General features: G+C 43.8%; 2 protein-coding genes across 2 annotated transcripts; one reads left to right on the top strand and one right to left on the bottom strand.

The window, feature by feature from the left end:
- Positions 1 to 3,305: 3,305 nt before the first annotated feature.
- On the top strand, positions 3,306 to 4,551 carry Tmem30b (transmembrane protein 30B). Its single transcript, XM_048362531.1, has one exon. It carries the CDS (start codon positions 3,430 to 3,432, stop codon positions 4,486 to 4,488), a length of 1,059 nt encoding a protein of 352 aa, XP_048218488.1. The 5' UTR covers positions 3,306 to 3,429; the 3' UTR covers positions 4,489 to 4,551.
- A 342-nt stretch (positions 4,552 to 4,893) lies between these two features.
- LOC125363012 (complex I assembly factor TMEM126B, mitochondrial-like) lies at positions 4,894 to 7,667 on the bottom strand. Its single transcript, XM_048361996.1, has 2 exons — positions 7,164 to 7,667; positions 4,894 to 5,092 (listed from the first exon to the last, which is right to left on the bottom strand). The coding sequence occupies exons 1-2, from the start codon at positions 7,665 to 7,667 to the stop codon at positions 4,997 to 4,999; spliced, it is 600 nt and encodes a 199-aa protein (XP_048217953.1). The 3' UTR covers positions 4,894 to 4,996.
- Between the last annotated feature and the right edge of the window lie 10,978 nt (positions 7,668 to 18,645).

Below are 18,645 nucleotides of genomic sequence, written 5' to 3'. Positions count from 1 at the left end.
TCTCATCTTGGGGATTGAACTCAGGGACTGGGCACTGTCCCTGAGCCTCTCTGTGCGCTACGGCTTGAGCCACATCACCACTTCTGGCTTTTTCTATTTATGTGGTACTGAGGAATTGATCCCTAGACTTCATGCATGCTAAGCAAGCACTCTACCACTAAGCTACATTCCCAGCTTGAACTCAGGGCCTGAGCTCTTTTGTTCAAGAGCTGGCACTCTACCACTTTGAGCCACAGTGCCACATTCAGTTTTCTGGTGATTAATTGGAGATAAGAGACTCCACAGACTTTCCTGCCTGGCCTGACTTTGAACCACAATCCTCAGAACTTAGCCTCTTGAGTAGCTAGGCTTACAGGAGGGAGCCACCAGCACCTGTCTCTCCCCCCATTCCTCCTCACCGTTTCTTAAACCACACCTGCATATGCCTTAGAATACACGTTTCAGCCATCCACACAGAGCTCTTTGCTACAAGGTAGAATCTTCTAGATCAAGACCATTTGCTTCATCCTCCCTTTCTCACATACTTCTTTTTTCTGTTTAATGGTTATTATTTTCCTTTTAATTTTCATTATTTATTTTTTGTTTATGTGTTACCGAGGAATAGAATCCAGGGCCTCATGCCAGGCAAGCACTCTACCATGAGGCCACATGCCCAGCCCTTACATACTTCTGAGGAGTTGTCTGACCTACCTGGCTCATCTGCCTGTTTCTGCTGCCTCCCACACCTGAGGACAGATGCTGCTGAGTCCGCCAGACATTAAAGCCCATGGCTCCTCTCACATGAACCCTTAGCTGTTTTTAATCCTGTTGACCATTCTTTGTCTTGAAATATTATTTTTTAATTTTGGAACTTTATATTATTTTCACTAATGGAATGAGTAAATTAATGTTTTATTAAGTCATTCAGGGAGAGGAAAAACAGAGGAAATGACAGGAGGGCTTGTGCTTTTAGGGGTGTGGTGGCCAGCAGTGGTAGACTTAAGATCAGCTTGATAATGTTGTAAGAACCAAATTGCTGTACCAAGTAGATGGGTGACTCAGTGCTATAGGGTGGGTGGAACTCAATTAGAAGTATTTAATCATTTGTCTTCTGGAGGTAGAGGTAGAAAGTGTAGTAGAGAATGAATCTCACTGTGGGTCCTTGTAGAAAATGTTAGGATTTCCTCTCTTGGGTTCTAAGAAGGGAATTAAAGTCGTTTGCATCTCCCTCAGTATTCTCCAATGACACTCACAAATTCCACAAAACAAAAAAGCAAGCCAGGTAGCTCACACCTGTATACCTGTAATCTTAGCTACTCAGGAGGCTAAAATCTGATGATCACGGTTCAAAGCCAGCCTGGGCAGAAAAGTCTCTGTGAGACTCTAATCTCCAATTAGCCACTTAAAAACTGGAAGTGGAGCTATGGCTCAAGTGGCAAAGTGCTTAGCTTTGAGCAAAAGAGCTCAAGGCCAGCACCCAGACCCTGAGTTCAAGCCCCACAACTGACATAACAGACAAACCAAACCAACAAAGTATAATTAAAATAATATTAAATTTTTATTTTCCTGTTTATAAAGCAGCATTTGGTGCTCGATTATATGCTGGTTATTGGTTATTTTGATTGTTGCTACACGTACTTAAAGATGAAGAATTCTTCTCAATCTAATTGTCTCTGTTCCTCAGCATAAGGCTGAACACTTGGGGCAGTTGTTTAAAATCTAGTCGGGTTGTTTAACAAGTATTTTGGCTTCCCAAGTTTCAACAAACTTTGAATAACTCCTAAATGCAAGTGTGAAAGTATAATAGAGAAATATTTTATGAACTAGAGAAGAAGGCATAGTGAAATACCTAGGGAGGATTTTACACAATGTGAAATGACCCCATACTCTCTCATGTGTTTGTACCAATCTAGATTTAAAAACAACAACTTTTTAAAAACACAGAATTCCATGGGGGCTTCTGCCTGTAATCATAGCTATTTAGGAGAATGAGATTTGAAGACTGTGGTTTGAAGCCAGTCCAGGAGAAGAGTTTGTGAGACTCTCATCTCCAACTAACCACCATAAGAGCCAGAAGTACTAGCCTGGAGCAGAAAAGCTCAAGGATAGCACCCAGGCTCTGAGTTCAAGTCCCAGGACCAGCTAAACAAAACCAAAATCCCAGGCAATCCTTGGAGTTTGTGTTGAGTTCTTAAAAATTCTATAAATTCATCTCTTTATTTCCTTAGGTCAAACATTCCTAATGTCCTTGATTGTGGATAGCAAACTAGTCCCTGGAACCTTGGATTAGACCTTACGCCAGTCAGACAAATAATCTAAAAGTAAAAGAAAAAAAATCACATACTGATCACCTAGTCCAGCACATTTTCTCCTGGGTGGCTTTTCCATCAGCTAGGGAAGATGCTAGCTTTGATATTCCCCCCACCCCCTTCAATTCAAGGCCCGGGTGCTCTACCACTTGATCCATAGCTCCACTTCTGACAAGATGAGAGTCAGATTTGTCTGCCCATGCTGGCTTCGAACGGCAATCCTCAAATCTCAGCCTCCTGAATATCCAGGATTAGAGGCGTGAGCCATGGGCACTGGGCCTGATTCTCTTGTTTCAAGAGTTATCCTATAGTTAGAGGACTTTTTACCTTTCTTAGTTTTGCAGCCAGCTTGGAACATCTGGCCAGAATATCATGTTTGTTGTTGTTGTTGTTTTTAAAGCTAGAATATGATTGAAAGAGTTGAATTTAGAATCTGAAACAGATTTGCCATAAAGTAATTCCCAGGGCATGGCAATTTGTGGCTGAAAGCGGACTGAAAGGGGAATATAAATTAACCTGCAAAGACAAAAGAATCCAGAACCCTTCCTCTAAACAATAAGGACAGGCAGAATTCTTCTAGTCTCTGAAGCGCCTATGATTTAGGGTAAACTGGCACAGGAACGCCCTGTTAACTTGAAAGCCGGAAGAGAAAGGAGTTAACCTGATCCAGGTAGGAGCCACTCAGAGGCAGCCTGAGGCCAAGTCACTCACCCCGGAGAAGGAGGAGCCAGCGCGGGGAACCGGCACCGAAAGGAAAGGTGAACCTGACCAGCCACACCAAGCAGGAACCCCATCTAGCCCTCCCTCCTTCCCCGCCTTCTCCCGCCCTCCCCCGCCCGCCGGTTCACCTCAGATGGAGTGGGGCGGGCTCAGAGTTCCCCCGCAGGGGGCGGAGTCAACTCGGATCCCTCGGCCGAGGCGGAACTACAACCTCCGGGGACGTTTCCGAGATCCAGGAACTGAAGACTCACCTGCGCCTGGGTAGGGGGCGGGGCCAGAGGAAAAACACACCTGAGCTAGCCTGAAGTCGGCGCCGAGTGTAGCCCTCGGGTCCACCCAGAGCAGAGAAAGGGGCGCTCCTCCGCCGGCCCCACCGGAGCGCTCCCGGGTGGGTGGGCGCGGCGGGTCCCGCGTGGCCACCATGACCTGGAGCGCCACGGCGCGGGGCGCGCACCAGCCCGACAACACCGCCTTCACCCAGCAGCGCCTCCCGGCCTGGCAGCCGCTGCTGTCGGCCAGCATCACGCTGCCGCTCTTCTTCTGCGCGGGCCTGGCGTTCATCGGCCTGGGCCTGGGTCTCTACTACTCCTCCAACGGCATCAAGGAGCTCGAGTACGACTACACGGGCAACCCGGGCACCGGCAACTGCTCGGTATGTGCCGCCCTCGGTCAGGGCCGCGCGCCGCCGCCCAAGTGTTCGTGCGCCTGGTACTTCTCGCTGCCCGAGCTCTTCCCGGGCCCCGTGTACCTGTACTACGAGCTGTCCAACTTCTACCAGAACAATCGGCGCTACGGGGTGTCCCGCGACGACGCGCAGCTCAGCGGGCTGCAGAGCGCGCTGCGCCACCCGGCCAACGAGTGCGCCCCGTACCAGTTCAGCGCCGCCGGCCTGCCCGTCGCGCCCTGCGGCGCCATCGCCAACAGCCTTTTCAATGACACCTTCTCGCTCTGGCACCAGCGCCGGCCCGGGGGACCCTTCGAGGAGGTGCATCTGGATCGCACCGCCATCGCCTGGTGGACAGACTACCACGTCAAGTTCCGAAACCCGCCGCTGGTGAACGGCAGCCTGGCGCTGGCGTTCCGCGGCACGGCGCCTCCGCCCAATTGGCACCGGCCTGTCTACGAGCTCAGCCCCGACCCCAACAATACTGGCTTCATCAACCAGGATTTCGTGGTGTGGATGCGCACCGCCGCGCTGCCCACCTTCCGCAAGCTGTACGCGCGCATCCGCCAGGGCGACTACACGGCCGGGCTGCCCCGGGGCGCCTACCGGGTCAACATTACCTACAACTACCCGGTCCGCGCCTTCGGCGGCCACAAGCTCATCATCTTCAGCAACATCTCGTGGATGGGGGGGAAGAATCCCTTCTTGGGGATCGCCTACTTGGTCGTCGGCTCCCTCTGCATCCTCGTGGGCTTTGTCATGCTGGTCGTCTACATCCGCTACCAGGACCAGAACGAAGACGAGGAGGACGATTGAAGCCAGCCGTCTCCTTCCCGCTCCCCAAAATCTGGACCGCTGCTTGGGCAATTTCAAACTCACCCTGCTTCGCTCCCCTCTGTGGACCAGGGGCTCAGAGAAATGAATCGCCCTCTTTCTGCCTGTCTACTGTCCTGATGGGGTGTTTGAATGAACTTCAGAATGGAACAGGGCTCGCACATTTTCTTCCTTCTTCGTGACTGCGTGGATGTGTCTAGTCCTTAATGTCTGTAGCATTCCAAAGCTATAAGGAGAAGATTCTCAGTCAACACCTATCAGAGGGAGGAACTGAGAGACCTATTGATATGAAATGGATGATTCAAGATCAGAGACCCAGAACTAGGCTGCTTGTTCTGATCCAATGCTTTTGTTAGAGTGTGACGTTTTTCGTGGGGTTATTGGGGGGGGGGGGGGGGAGAAAGGCCCACAGGTAATCAGCAGAATCGGAAGGGGGTAGATTAGGAGTTATCAACCCCACAGGGTCTGACCCACTAAAGCTTGAGCATGCTTAAACTTCTGTGGAGATTCCCCGTGGGAATTTTGGGACCTTTACCCGACAGTAGGTGCCTGAGTTCAGAGTTTCAGGCAGTAGTTTCTTTCTAGGAGCAGTGATGATCACAAGACTTCAGCTTCTGGCTAGCACTCTGTCTTAAACACAGGAAGCTCTGTGAAATGAATGAAAAGACCATGCTGTGACTAGCACACTAGTTAGGGTGCAGATTTGCAGGGCTGGATTCGTGTTCACTCATTCTGTGTTTGGGCCGACTTTGCCAGATGCTATGTAAAATGCTAGGCCAGTTTGCATGGCTAAGAACCTTAGAGTAAGAAAGCTGTGTGTGATCTTAGAGGGAAAGTTGTTAACCTAAAGGCACCTGCATTTCCTCACCTCCCTCAGTACACTTTGATGTCTGAACTCTTGTTTATACCTAAGAGAATTTAACTTATGTTATCAAATCAAATATAGACTAGAATCGACATTAAGTTACTTTTAAGAAGCAATGGGATATATTTTTCTTAAAATCTTCCTTTTATGTTACAATAACTTTTAAATAAAACTTAGTGATGTCATCCTAGCCATTGTTTTGAGAGCACTTATTTGCTGTTTGCCAGATTTCTCCAGTCCTGCTAATTATTACAGCTGCCTGCTAGTTACTACTCTTCCTACTGTCTCATTTCTTAAGGCAGTACAAGGTCTTGAACTGTGTCTTATATTTTTTAGTAGTCAACTATTGAACAATTTACATTGATTTTTTGTGATAGCTTCCTCTAGTTTGTTGATAAATACTAATGATTGGACAGCATACAACTCATTGATGCCTGTCTTGGATCTTCTACGAGAATATAGTAATTTAAGAGTCTGTTTCATTTCCACATATGTGAAATAACTTTAGTCATTTCAATGTGTTGGCTTTCCAATTCCTGAATGTGATACATTTTAGTGTTCAACTAAGTATTGTAGTCTAACACTATGAAAATCTGATCATTACAATTACTTTAATCATATTTGTGATGAATGTTTGATCAGGCAGCTCACTAGTCCAGCCCTATTACTTTCACCATATAGTTGAAGGCTACTATGTATTTTGCTGGCACTTATAGAATATCAGTCTGTTGCTATAAAATGCTAAACAAGACCATGAAATTCTAATGAGACTATCTAATTAAATGAATGAATGTAGTTCCAGATGCTATTTGATGGATTTTTAAAAGAGAATAAAGGTTATATTTGTCTTACCTTTCTTACTGTGTTTACTTAATTCTTTTGTACTATGATCTTAAAGGTACAAACAGTACCAACCATTTCCCTCATGGGAATAGCAGCCAGAAAATCATCTTTCACAATAAGGTTTAAAGTAAATTTGGTCTCTCATTGTTAATTTCTATAACAGATTGTGAACTTAGATCAACATCACATTTATGAATTAAATGATTTTCATGTATTGTTTGCATTTGAAAAATGTAGTTCATGTTTTGATATTTTTTAAATGCTAAGTTATTAAAGCTAGCTACACAACAGACAAGGGCCTCATGTCAAAAATATACTTAGAGCTCAAAAAATTAACTCCCAAAACAACTCCTCAAAAACAACCCCATTAATAAGTAGGCAAAAGACTTAAAGAGAGACTTCTCTGGGCTGGGGATATGGCCTAGTGGCAAGAGAGCTTGCCTCGTATACATGAGGCCCTGGGTTCAATTCCCCAGCACCACATATACAGAAAATGGCCAGAAGTGGCGCTGTGGCTCAAGTGGCAGAGTGCTAGCCTTGAGCAAAAGGAAGCCAGGGACAGTGCTCAGGCCCTGAGTTCAAGGCCCAGGACTGGCCAAAAAAAAAAAAAAACACAAACAAAGAGAGACTTCTCTGAAGAAGAAATAAGACTAGCCAATAGACAGATGAAGATATGTTCAACATCTCTGGCTATAAAAGAAATGCAAATCAAAACAAAATTGAGGTTCTACCTTATCCCAGTTAGAATGGCCATTTTCTTTCTTTTTTTAAAAATAACATTCATTGAATTATTACATATTTATTAAGTGTCTGACATATACCAGGCAAATAGAACAGAAACAGGAGTTATTTTTCATTCTTTCAGCAATGGCTATGTCTTCAGTGAAAAAAAAATCATTCTGCTGTGTTAGCTTCCATTCATTGTTCTTTACATATAGTTTTCAAGTGTTCTTTCATATATTGCATAATGTTGTAGACCATTAAATAGTCCAAAACATGTCTGGAAGATCAGAGGAATCATCATTAGTTTTATATCCACTTGACAAAACAGCACCCTGTGGAGTAAAACTCTTCCTTTTGGTGGCAGTGGGACTGTGTGGTACTTGACTGCAAGACATCCATTTTTAGAAAAAGCCAAAGCAGTGGGATGCAACACGCCACACATTATACTAACAAGCAAACTTCTCAGGGCACAATTTTCCTTGCTTATGTTACCTAAACACAAAGCATCAGTTACAAGGAGTTTGTAAGTAACTACTGAAGATAAAAATGGAAGTGTAGCCAATGATGTAAATGTCTTCAAAGTATCATAACTGACTTTGAAGCAACTTATGAATACCAAGTTTGCTGATATTCCAGAGATGCCAGCTGTTGTTCCAAGGAGAACTGTTCCGCTTATATTTAAGGCCCTGTGGGAATGACTACTACTGGCTCTCGATTTATTTTCAAACATGCATTCTTCATATAGCCAACTCAATAAAGTTGATCATTTCCTAGATAATTCTTAGGAACCATGGCCAGTCAAAAGATGTACAAATAAAGTTACTTTTCTAAGAGATTCAATTTTTTTTCTATCATAGCCATGACTATTGGTCTTCTAAGTTTTGCATCTTGTAGGGAAGAAGTTGGATGACTTGGTGGGTATACTGCCATCTTGGTGTCCTCGGGCCTGCCATCTCTCCCCAGCACCACACTGGTGCCACTTTGGGCCATAGAATGGCCATTTTCAAGAAAACTAATCATAACAAATGCTGGCAGGGATGTGACCAAAAGGGAATGTTACTGCACTGTTGGTGGGAATGTAAATTTGTTCAACCACTCTGGAAAGCAGCATGGAGGTTCCTTAAAAGACAAAACATAGAACTCCCCTAGATCCAGCAATCGCACTGCTGGGCATTTACCCAAAAGACCACAAACAAGGCTACACAAAAGCTATCAGCACAACCATGTTCATTGCAGCATTATTTATCATAGCTAAGATAACAGAATCAACCCAGATGTCCCTCAGTAGATGAATGGATCAAGAAAACATGTTATATATGCACAATGGAATTCTATGCTTCCATTAGAAAGAATGACATTTGTAATGAAATGGAAAGACTTGGAAAAAATTATATTAAATGAAGCAAGCTAGACCCAACAAAATAGAGGCTGCATCATTTCCCTCATTTGTAATAACTAGAATAAGTCTAGGATATTCTTAGCAGAGGATCACAATAGCTCAATAACTATGTGCATATGACTATATAAAACGATGCTTATCAAAATGAACTCCAAGAAATGGAAATGAGGTTTTTTCTTCTTTTTCTCCTCTCTCTCTCTCTCTCTCTGTGTGTGTGTGTGTGTGTGTGTGTGTGTGTGTGTGTGTGTGTGTGTGTACACCTTGCAGTTGTTTCTTTCTGGTTTTGTTCCTTTGGCTTATTTACTGTTGTCACTGTTTTTAATTCCTGTACCCTTTGTCTTGTATATGTTTATCCAATTTGAGGAAGGGAAGGGGAACCACAGAAACAGTGGGACAAAAGGTGAACCAATGCAACAGTAATACTCACCAGACATTATGTTGGAAATGAACTTTACAACTTGGAGCAGGGAGGGAGTTGGAGGGGATGAAAATGAGGGAAGGGATAACACTGTTAAAAAACAAATGTACTCATGACCTTATGTAACTATAATCCCGCTGTACATCACCTTTACAATAAATGTTTTTAAAAAGTGGTTAAAGAATTTCAATTATCACAACCTTGTCTCTACATTGGACTCAAGTTTTAAATCACAATTCTTAGCTGGGTGTTTGGAACTATAAAGCAGTAGAAAGTTTAATAATAAAAATGTGAGACATTTTCCTGCCATGATTCCAGTGCTGTGTAGAACTTTGTCTGCTATCCTAGAGTTCTAGTTCCAATGCTGTTCAGTCCATGATCCCTAGCTAGAGGAAAAAGAGAAACAAAAGAGAAAGCAAAGTGAAGCTGGTAATCATGGCTACTCAGGAGGCTGAGACCTGAGGGTGGCAGTGTGAAGCCAGCCCGGGCAGGAAAATTCATGAGAGTCTTACCTTCAATTAACTACACCCCCTTACCACTCCCCCAACAAAAGCCAGAAGTGAAGTTGTGGTTCAAGTAGAGCACTAGCCTTAAGCACAAAAGCTCAAGAGCAGCACCCAGATAGCACCCTGAGTTCAAGCCCCAAGATCAGCACACACACACACACACAAAGAGAGAGAGAGAGAGAGAGAGAGAGAGAGAGAGAGAGAGAGAGAGAGAGAGAGAGAGAGAATGAGAGATTGCAATTCCCTTTGGAGAAAATAATTGCTAATATGTAGCCACAACCTGTTTTTTTTTTTGTTGTTGTTGTTTGTTTGTTTTTCCAGTCCTGGGGCTTGAACTCAGGGCCTGAGTACTGTCCCTGAGCTTCTTTTTGCTCAAGTCTAGCACTCTACCACTTGAGCCACAGCACCACTTCCGGCTTTTTCTGTATATGTGGTGCTAAGGAATCAAATGCAGGGATTCACGCATGCAAGCAAACACTCTTATCACCAGGCCACATTCCCGCCCACAGCCACAACCTTCTTGACTTCACTTTCAGTCTGTGGTCTCCCCTTCTGTCATTAGAGATCTCAACTTCTTGGGTAAGTTCTCGAAAGTTGTTGGTAGAATCACAGTATCACCAACTGATACCTTGTTTATCTTTAGGCACAAATCCTGTTATAATAAATCTCTTCCTTTATTTGTATTGGACATTTGTTTACATCCTAGGTTTTTTTACTTGACATAATAGGACTGGCTAATTAGCAATTTAAAAAAATATATTTTGTCCCAGAGGAATTTCTCCTCATTCCCCTACAGCAAAAACAATCATTTAAAGAGTCATTTAAAAGGCCCTGGGAAATCTGACTGAGACACATTAAGGTCCCAATGAGATTACACATGAAAGCAGTACCTTGTATAGACTTGCAACTTTTGTCTAACAATTTTCTAATTATCGAGTCTATGTGTACAGACATACTCCATAATTTTCTTGGTAAGAATTACAATGTGGGGCTAGGAATATGGCTTAGCAGTAGAGTTCTTGCCTAGTATGCAGGAAGCCCTGGGTTCAATTCCTCAGTACCACATAAACAGAAAAGGCTGGAAGTGGTGCTGTGGCTCAACTGGTAGAGTGCTTGCCTTGATTGAAAAAAAAAGCCAGGGACAGTGCTCACTCAGACACTGACTCCAAGCTTCAAGACTGGCAAAAAAAAAAAAAAAAGAATTAGAATGTGCATTCACAAGAAAAAAACAAAACAATAAATACTTCCCCTGCTTTGCCAGCCACTGTGGTCTTCATAGGATGAGATCACTGGAGAACGCCAGGACTTCTTTATTTAACAGAGCTGGCTGGTGAGGCTCATGCAGAACAGAAAACAAACAAAAAAACAAATCAATCCCAGGTGAATCCCAGTACAAACTCTTCAGGAGTAATAGACAGGAGGGAGAATGAAAGGGAAAGCTGGATCAGTGACACTGTCTCACACCTGAAATCTGATCTGAGGATTGTAGTTCAAAGCCAGCCAGGCAGGAATGCCTCTGAGACTCTCATTTCCAATTAACCACCAAAAAGCCAGAAGAGGAGCTGTGGCTGAAGTGGTAGTGCACCAGCCTTGAGAAAAAAGAAAGCTCAGGGACAGTGCCCGGGCCCTAAGTTCAAGCCCCAGGACTGGCACTTAAAAAAAATAATAGTAAAGGAAAGGTGGACAAGGAATTTTCCTGGGTCAGCAGGGCACCCCACAGGCAGGAGATCTGTAACAAAAGAAGTATACAAGACAGGATAAAGCTCAAGCAGCAGGACCCTGGTGACAAGGCCTTAGGGAAGTGGATGGTGGCTCACCTTCTGAAGCCCTCAGCTTGTCTTTTTGATCAACTTGAGTGTGATTTTTTTTTCCTTAGGAGCAGTATTACTGTCAAGAACCTTAGGTCATAGCCTTGCCCACCAGCTACCTCTAACTTCTTATTAGTTGAAACTTTGCATTACTGATGAAAACTGTAAATATTGTGTCATTAATACCCCCTTGTTCTGAAAGTCCAAAGTGCCTAACAGGATGTGGGCTCATTAATCTTATCCATCAAAGTATGTGAGCATTAGAAAGTTATCAAGATTGGGCTGGGACTGTGGCCTAGTGGTAGAGTCCTTGCCTAGCACGCATGAAGCCCTGTGTTCGATTCCTCAGTACCACATAAACAGAAAAAGCAGTAAGCGGCATTGTGGCTCAAGTGGTAGAGCGCTAGCCTTGAGCACAAAGAGACTCAGGGACAGAGCCCAGGCCCTGAGTTCAAGCCCTAGGACCAGAAAAATAAATAAATAAAATAAAAAGAAAGTTATCAAGATTAACAAGGTTGACTTTACTTTGTTTTGTTTAGAACTCTAAAACTAAGTAGTATTCTTAGTTGGATGCTAGTGGCTCATGCCTGTAACCCTAGATACTCAGAAGTCTGTGAGACTCTTATCTCCAAATAAACTACCCAAAATCCAGAAGTAGAAGTATGACTCAAGTGGTAGAGTGCTGGCCTTAAGCAAAAGTACCTAGGCCCTGAGTTCAAGCTCCAGGACTGGCACTCAAAATAGTAGTATTCTTTTTTAATAACTGCATTAAGAAGTTGTAGAGGGGGATTACAATTACATGTTATATACAATTCTTCTTGGACAATGTCACTTCTTCCTTCACTTTTCCTGTTTCCCTCGCTCATCCATGCCCACAAGTTTCATAGTTTAATAACTATGCAACCATGTATGTACATGCTGGTACTGGGAAATGCAAATGTTTTTCAGCTCTGAGACTAAATTCATGAAAAGAAAGTGAAGACAGTATAGGGAGGCATTCCTGGAAGGTGGGTAGTGCTCATACTTGTAGTCCTATCTATTCCACAGGCCAAGATTCAGAAGATCATGATTCAAGGCCAGCCTAGACAGATAAGTCCAATTAACCAGCAAAAGGCAAGGGTAGAGGTGTGTCTCAGGCGGTAGAGCAAGCATTGCAAGCCTGAGGCCTCCTGAGTTCAAACCTTGGTACTTACTGCCAAAAATAAGGGTAGTTCCTGGAATATCCAAGAATACACATGGATGTTCATACATTTAGGGAAGAAATTCCCTTGCAACTCCTTAAAAATTGGGTTTGAGGAGACTCAAGGACCCTCACAGTTTTGCTGAATGTCCTCTTTTATATTTACAGCTCTGCTTCTATGCCTATTTCTTTTCTCTCCCTTCTGCTTATTTACATAAACCCTTCATTTTTCTTTCTGATTTACTCTCAGCCTATGGTTTATGTTTTTGTAGAAGTTTCAGTGGTTGAATGATATAACCCCCAAAGGAAAAGATCAACAAATTGTTTAATTTTACCTTTTGGTTTTTCTTTGTTTTTGGTTTTTGGTTTTTATGTTTGTTTGTTTGCTGGAGTTTGAACTCAGGGCCCTGGCACTGTCTTTGAGCTTCTTTTGCTCAAGGCTAGTTCTGTACCACTTGAGTCACAGTTCTAGTTGGATTTCTTTTAGAGCTTGTTGAAGAGTGTCATGACTTTTCTGCCTTGGCTGGCTTTGAATCATGCATGATTCCCAACTGGATGGCAATGATGCTCTCCTTTTGGGGACTCTACAGCAGCCAGTTTTGGTGCAGCAGGACTTGCTGGTGGACTCACCAGCTGGTGAGCTTTTTACCCTATACCCCTTCTCCAACTCCTGGGAATCTGGGAAGCTGGGGAGGTGATTTTCACCCAGCCTTCCCATAGTGGATGGAGCTTTGCCAGCTGGGGATGTAATGGTGGAGCGATGTGGTATCCATAGGAGACAATCCACAGGAGACACATCTCTTCATCCTTTTCAGCATTCTTGGGAAGAATTTCCTGCTGGGGACTAGGACAGCATCCCTTGGGAGTGAAATCTCTCCTGATGTCCACGGGATGGCAGGACGCTTCATCTCCACTGCCAGGTCAACCCTTCTTCTCACTAGCCTGTCCCTCAGACTTCCCATGAATTTTGAACTCCCCCTCTGGGTCTTGTCGGCCTCTGACCTCTGTGTCCCTTGGGTGGGGAAGATGGAGTTGACAGGCCATCTTTGGCTTGACAACTTGATGGACAAACTTAAGTACTGATATTAGAAGCCAGGATCTGTGTTGAGAAGAGGGGGTCCTCATGCTTCTGGGGGGTTCCAGAGTGGCCAGTTGGCAGCACAGGCACAGATAATTTTGGAGAGCCCTCCTGAGAAGCCCAGGAGATCTTCTCTGGTATAGTTTGCGGCCTTTGGCAAGGGGTGTCTCCTCTTAGGGGCCCTGTGTTGACTGGCTGAAAGAGGCACCTGCCTGAGATCCAGATTGGCCATCTTATGAATAGTCCAGCTTGCAGGCCCGCGTCCTGTGCTGTAAACGTGCTTAGGGAAGGTTGGGCAGTGAGGTCCATGGATATATTCACTGAGAATGTTTCCCATTGCAGCAAGTTGTGTGCGAATGATCAGCCAGATCACGGAGAAGCCATCCCTCTCTTTCCTTCTCCCCTGGTAGCTGAGGATAGACTGGCCAGCTTGGTCCTTTGTGATATCACCTGGCATGTGCCACAGGAAGAGTGAGCATGTGGGCTGCGAGTGCCTGGCAGGTTCAAGTTAAAATGCATGAGAAGCAGTCCAAGGACCAGCAGGGTAAAGGCCACTCACTGGATTTCTATATCCTGGGCTCTTCCCTGCCACCCCTTGAAGCTATTGGCACCAAAAAGGTAATTATCTGGTCTTGGGTTTGGCCAGCATTTAGACCTTGAGCTGGCCTTGAGCTGAGTCCACTGTCTCCAAGAATGATGGTACCTGCTCTCTGGTGCTTTCTGGTTCTGAGCAGAGGTCTGGTGCCATAAGATGACTTGCTGAACAATCCCCAACATTGCTTCCTGCCAGGCAGGATCTGTTCACTTCCTCTATGTGTGTGTGTGTGTGTGTGTGTGTGTGTGTGTGTGTGTGTGTGTGTGTGTTTTGGTCCTGGGGTTTGAACTTGGCCTCTTGGTGCTCAAGGCTAGTGCTCTACCATTTGGGCCACATAGCCACTTATGGTTTTTGAGTGGTTAATAGGATGTAAGTCTCATGGGGACCTTTCTGCCCATGCTGGCTTTGAACCAAGATCCTCAGATCCAAGCCTTCTGAGTAGCTAGGGTTACAGGCATGAGCCACCAGTGCCTGGCCTATTTGCTTCATTTTATTCATTTGCTAAGACAATATTGAAGCCTCACATCTTCTTCCGGTCCCACAGATCTAGTGTCCAGCAAGGCTCTGTACTCAAGCTCAGTGGGTGATGATCTGCACCCATCTGCCTTGTAATGCAAGCATCTGGGTTACCAGTCCTTTTCTGTAGTCCATCCACGACCCTCATCCCCTTTTCTTATCTATAGTGACCACAAGAACTGTCCAGGGGAGTTACCTCCTAGGTTGCTAAAGGCCCATAGTGTGCTCCAGGTGCTGGGAAGGGATGGAGCAGCAATTGTTAGAACAGCTTCGTCCCCCATCTCTCTTGGATTTGAGCCTTGCAGACTAAACATTTTTATTTTAGTTGGAAGAATTCAGTCAGTAGCATATTATTCCATATAAATATGGAGCTAGCTTCCTGGTCTTCATGGAATGTGTCTGTAAATCAAGTACCTCACTGATTTGCTAGCAAAGAGTGGAACAAGGTATTGAATTAAAGTAAGATCCACATACCTTTGGAGACCATGTGTACACTGTTGAGTCCACTCTTCAGTGAACATCATAGTTGCTTCAATATAAAAATTACATCTCCTTGTGCCCAAGAAAAGAGGTGGGGACAGGGAAATAATTATCCCAGGAGCTGTAAATTGCCACAGGATAAGGAAGGTTGGCAAACATACACATAGCCCTCTCTAGGTTGGATCTTGTTGCTTTGGCTCCTATCACTTTTTCTCTTTCACAAAGAATTGTTTGCAGCATGTCATGGACAGGTTTCAAAGTCATGAGTAACAAAAAGCCCTAGAAGTAGTTACATGTATATACCTATCTATGTCTGGGTACATAGTTATGTGTATACTAATATAAATAAGTACATATTTTCCTGAAAATAACATACACTCATAAATACATACCTACATACAACTTGGGGGATGGGTTGTTTTATTTCTGAGATAGGGTCTCACTAGGCCTCAAAGTCACACAATCCTCATTCTCCCAAGTACTAGGATAACAGGTGTGCAACAACACTATACCCAACTTATTGTTTTAATTATTAAAAATCCATTTAAAATAACATTTATATATGTTATATATTGAAAAGAGTTGGTAATAATAACAATCTAGGTAAGTTCAGGAAAGTAGGAAGCTGATGAATTTGAGAAGTCTCACCCTAATGCATGGTATTTTTGTTGTTGTTGTTGTTGTTGTCAGTTGTAAGGCTTGAACTCAGGGCCTGGGCACTGTCTCTGAGCTTCTTCATGCTTAAGGCTAGCATGCTACCACTTGAGCCTGCACCACTTCTGGTTTTTTTTTTTTTTTTTTTTTTTTTTTGGCCAGTCCTGGACCTTGGACTCAGGGCCTGAGCACTGTCCCTGGCTTCTTCCCGCTCAAGGCTGTAGCACTCTGCCACTTGAGCCACAGCGCCGCTTCTGGCCGTTTTCTGTATATGTGGTGCTGGGGAATCGAACCTAGGGCCTCGTGTATCCGAGGCAGGCACTCTTGCCACTAGGCTATATCCCCAGCCCCACCACTTCTGGTTTTTGAGTGGTTAACTGGAGGTATGAGTCTCATGGACTTTACTGCTCTAGCTGGCTTCAAACCGCCACCCTTAGATCTCAGCTTCCTGAGTGGCTGGGATTACAGGCATGAACCATGGCATCTGGCATGGTAATGTTCTTAATGATGACAGAGTGGCTGCTTTTTGTCTACATTGTTCCCACTGTTTTATGAAACTGTCAAAAAAAGTGACTAAAAAGCACAATATAAAGTTACAAGTAAATTTATCTAAAATGCTGAAGGATTAGTTTATAGAAATAGTCTCAAAAGGAATGATGTAAAATAAATTGGTGGCATAATTATGTATCTAAAAAAGTTCAAGTTAAGGATGACATGCACCTGAAGTGGTTCTCTTTTGGGGAAAGAGAACTGGTTTCTGCTAGCACTTAATCATCAAAGACAGCCAAGACAGAAAAGTCTTCAAAACTCTGCCTCTAATTAACCAGCAAAAAATCCAGACTGGAGGAGTGGCTCAAGTGGTAGAGGGCCAGTCATGAGGTGAAAGAAAGAGTATGAGTTGAAGTGTTAGCACTATAAGGCAGATGCAAAATCTCTTTGCAGTACAACTGTGTCTCCATAATGATTCCCAACCTCTAGTCACCATGGGACTACATGCAAAACACACTTTGGAAGGGCTCACAGTAACATTTCAACCCAATGAGATGAGGAAAGTCTGACTAAGTTCCCCAAAGAGATGCCAAACCAATATGCTAACCAGTGCTTTGCAACAATAAAAAATGAAAACTGTCCATAAACACACTGAAATGTTGTTACTTTCTAAGTTTCAATATGGAAAAAAGATGAAGGCACAATTCAATTTGCCTGAGATGATACTCACAGGATTACCTTTACCCAGTTCTCCTAAATTCTGATTTACATTTACTTTCTGGGTTTTCTTACCACTACCTGGCTGGGTATTATTTTCATGGACAGGCTCAAAGCCATAGACTGCTAATATTGTGGAACTTCCAACATCTAAAACCTCTAAAGGTTGGGCACTAGTGGCTCATGCCCATAATCCTAGCTACTCAGGAAGCTGCTGAGGATTGTGGTTGAAGCCAGTGTGGGCAGGAAAGTCCTTATAAAACTCTTATATCCAATTAACTACCAAGAAGCAGGAAGTGGAGCTGTGGCTCGCCTTGAGTACAAAAGCTGGGACTGGCACAAAAACAAAACAAAACAAAAAAAATAAAAAAACTAAAGCCTCTCATCTGATAATCTCAATAAAGAGATCAGAGCACATCAACAGCTAGTTTCTCTTTAAGCAAAATGGTGGATGGGCATACTTAGAGTAGAAATAATTCTCTGTTCATTAACCTATTATATGAAATCTTCAGATTCTCAGAAATGCCCAGAGGATAGAGTAGAGAAGCACTTATCACTCTTAAGATAAAGCATCAAAATATGTTTGTATTGGAATCCTTTTGTCTTATTCAAGATAGCCTGCGGCTCACTGGGTAATGTTGTTCCTTACAGCACTTCCATTGTGACACAGTCGGAAAAATGGCTTCTTTCTCAGAACATTTTCAGCCTTTGGTATATCTTTGAGGAGTCTCAGAAAGTCAAAGGGCATCAACTATTGTTTGCTGCCTGGGTTTATCCCCATTGTGGTTAAGCAGAATACTTTTTCAAATTTCTTCACACAGAAAGCACAAAGCTAGCTGTACTAAAACACTGTGGGAATCTTATAGAGAACTTTCATGATTACATAGTGGGTCTGAGTATTTTAACCTTCTCTCATATTCCCTTCAAGGAAGTCTGAAGCTCCATTTTTTTTTTACACTTTTTTTAGGGTGGGGGTAGGCCTGGGCACTGTCCCTGAGCTTTTGTGGTCAAGGCTAGCCCTCTACCACTTGAGCTATAGCTCCTAGTTTTGAGTCTCAGGTAATTTCCTGCCTGGGATGGCTTTGAACCATGACACTCAGATCCCTCCCTCACCCTTCCTTCTTTCCTCCCTCCTTCCTTCCCTCCCTCTACCCTTCCTCCATTTTCCTCTCCTCTGACTCACCTCTCTGTCTCATCCCCTCCTTTGCCCTTTGTTCCCTTCTCCTGTTTCCATAATGAAATCACATCATGCAAAGGAGCAGCACACAGTCAACTTTTCTATGGTAATTAATTTTTTTAATATTCAGAGTTATTGGGCAAAGCCAGAAGGAAACCAAAACAGCCACTTGCCTTTATTCCCCCTCCCTCTGACTATCTGCCTTCTGTGTGACCTCACTACCACTCTTCCTGCAGTCCTGGAAGGGAGGAGTCTGAGTTTCTGTTGACTGAGTAACTGACACAGGCAGGTGCATTAGGGTAGGTTGTGTCACTTCACCACCAGGCCAACAGGAAGTACCAAGAACAGGGTTGTAGAATCGTGAGGAGGTTCAATCAGGCCTCATGAACATTCTCCAAAAGCCCTCTTCAATGCCATTTTAGAAGTTCATTGCTGCCATAACCATGTATCAAATATGAGGAAATATATTAGAAAAGTGAAAAACAAAAGGGAAACAGTGAGGCTCTGACGAAAAAAAAATGCAATGGAACATAAGCATTTTTAAATGATTCCCTTCAATTCTAAACAACCTTATGTCTAATCTATCCTAATCCCATTCTTCATCTTTCTGTTTTCTTTTCTTTCCTTTCCTTTTCTCCTCTTGTTGTCCTGCTTTCTGCCTATCCTCTGTTTCTCTCTGTCTCTGTCTCCG

This window comes from Perognathus longimembris, chromosome 14 (genome assembly GCF_023159225.1).
Source record: "Perognathus longimembris pacificus isolate PPM17 chromosome 14, ASM2315922v1, whole genome shotgun sequence".
In the NCBI taxonomy this organism is placed as follows: domain Eukaryota; kingdom Metazoa; phylum Chordata; class Mammalia; order Rodentia; family Heteromyidae; genus Perognathus; species Perognathus longimembris.
Note: the sequence above shows the minus strand (reverse complement) of the source record. Positions and strands in the feature narration are given on the sequence as shown.

Bases quoted from the DNA above. Each gene is read 5' to 3' on its own strand.
- Tmem30b (XM_048362531.1), top strand. From the start codon at position 3,430: ATGACCTGGAGCGCCACGGCGCGGGGCGCGCACCAGCCCGACAACACC.
- LOC125363012 (XM_048361996.1), bottom strand. From the start codon at position 7,667: ATGTTTGAAAATAAATCGAGAGCCAGTAGTAGTCATTCCCACAGGGCC. The intron at 5,093-7,163 runs ACACTTGAAAAC...ATCATCACTGCT, and splicing joins ATTATGCAATATATGAAAGA to CCTAGAAAGAAACTACTGCC.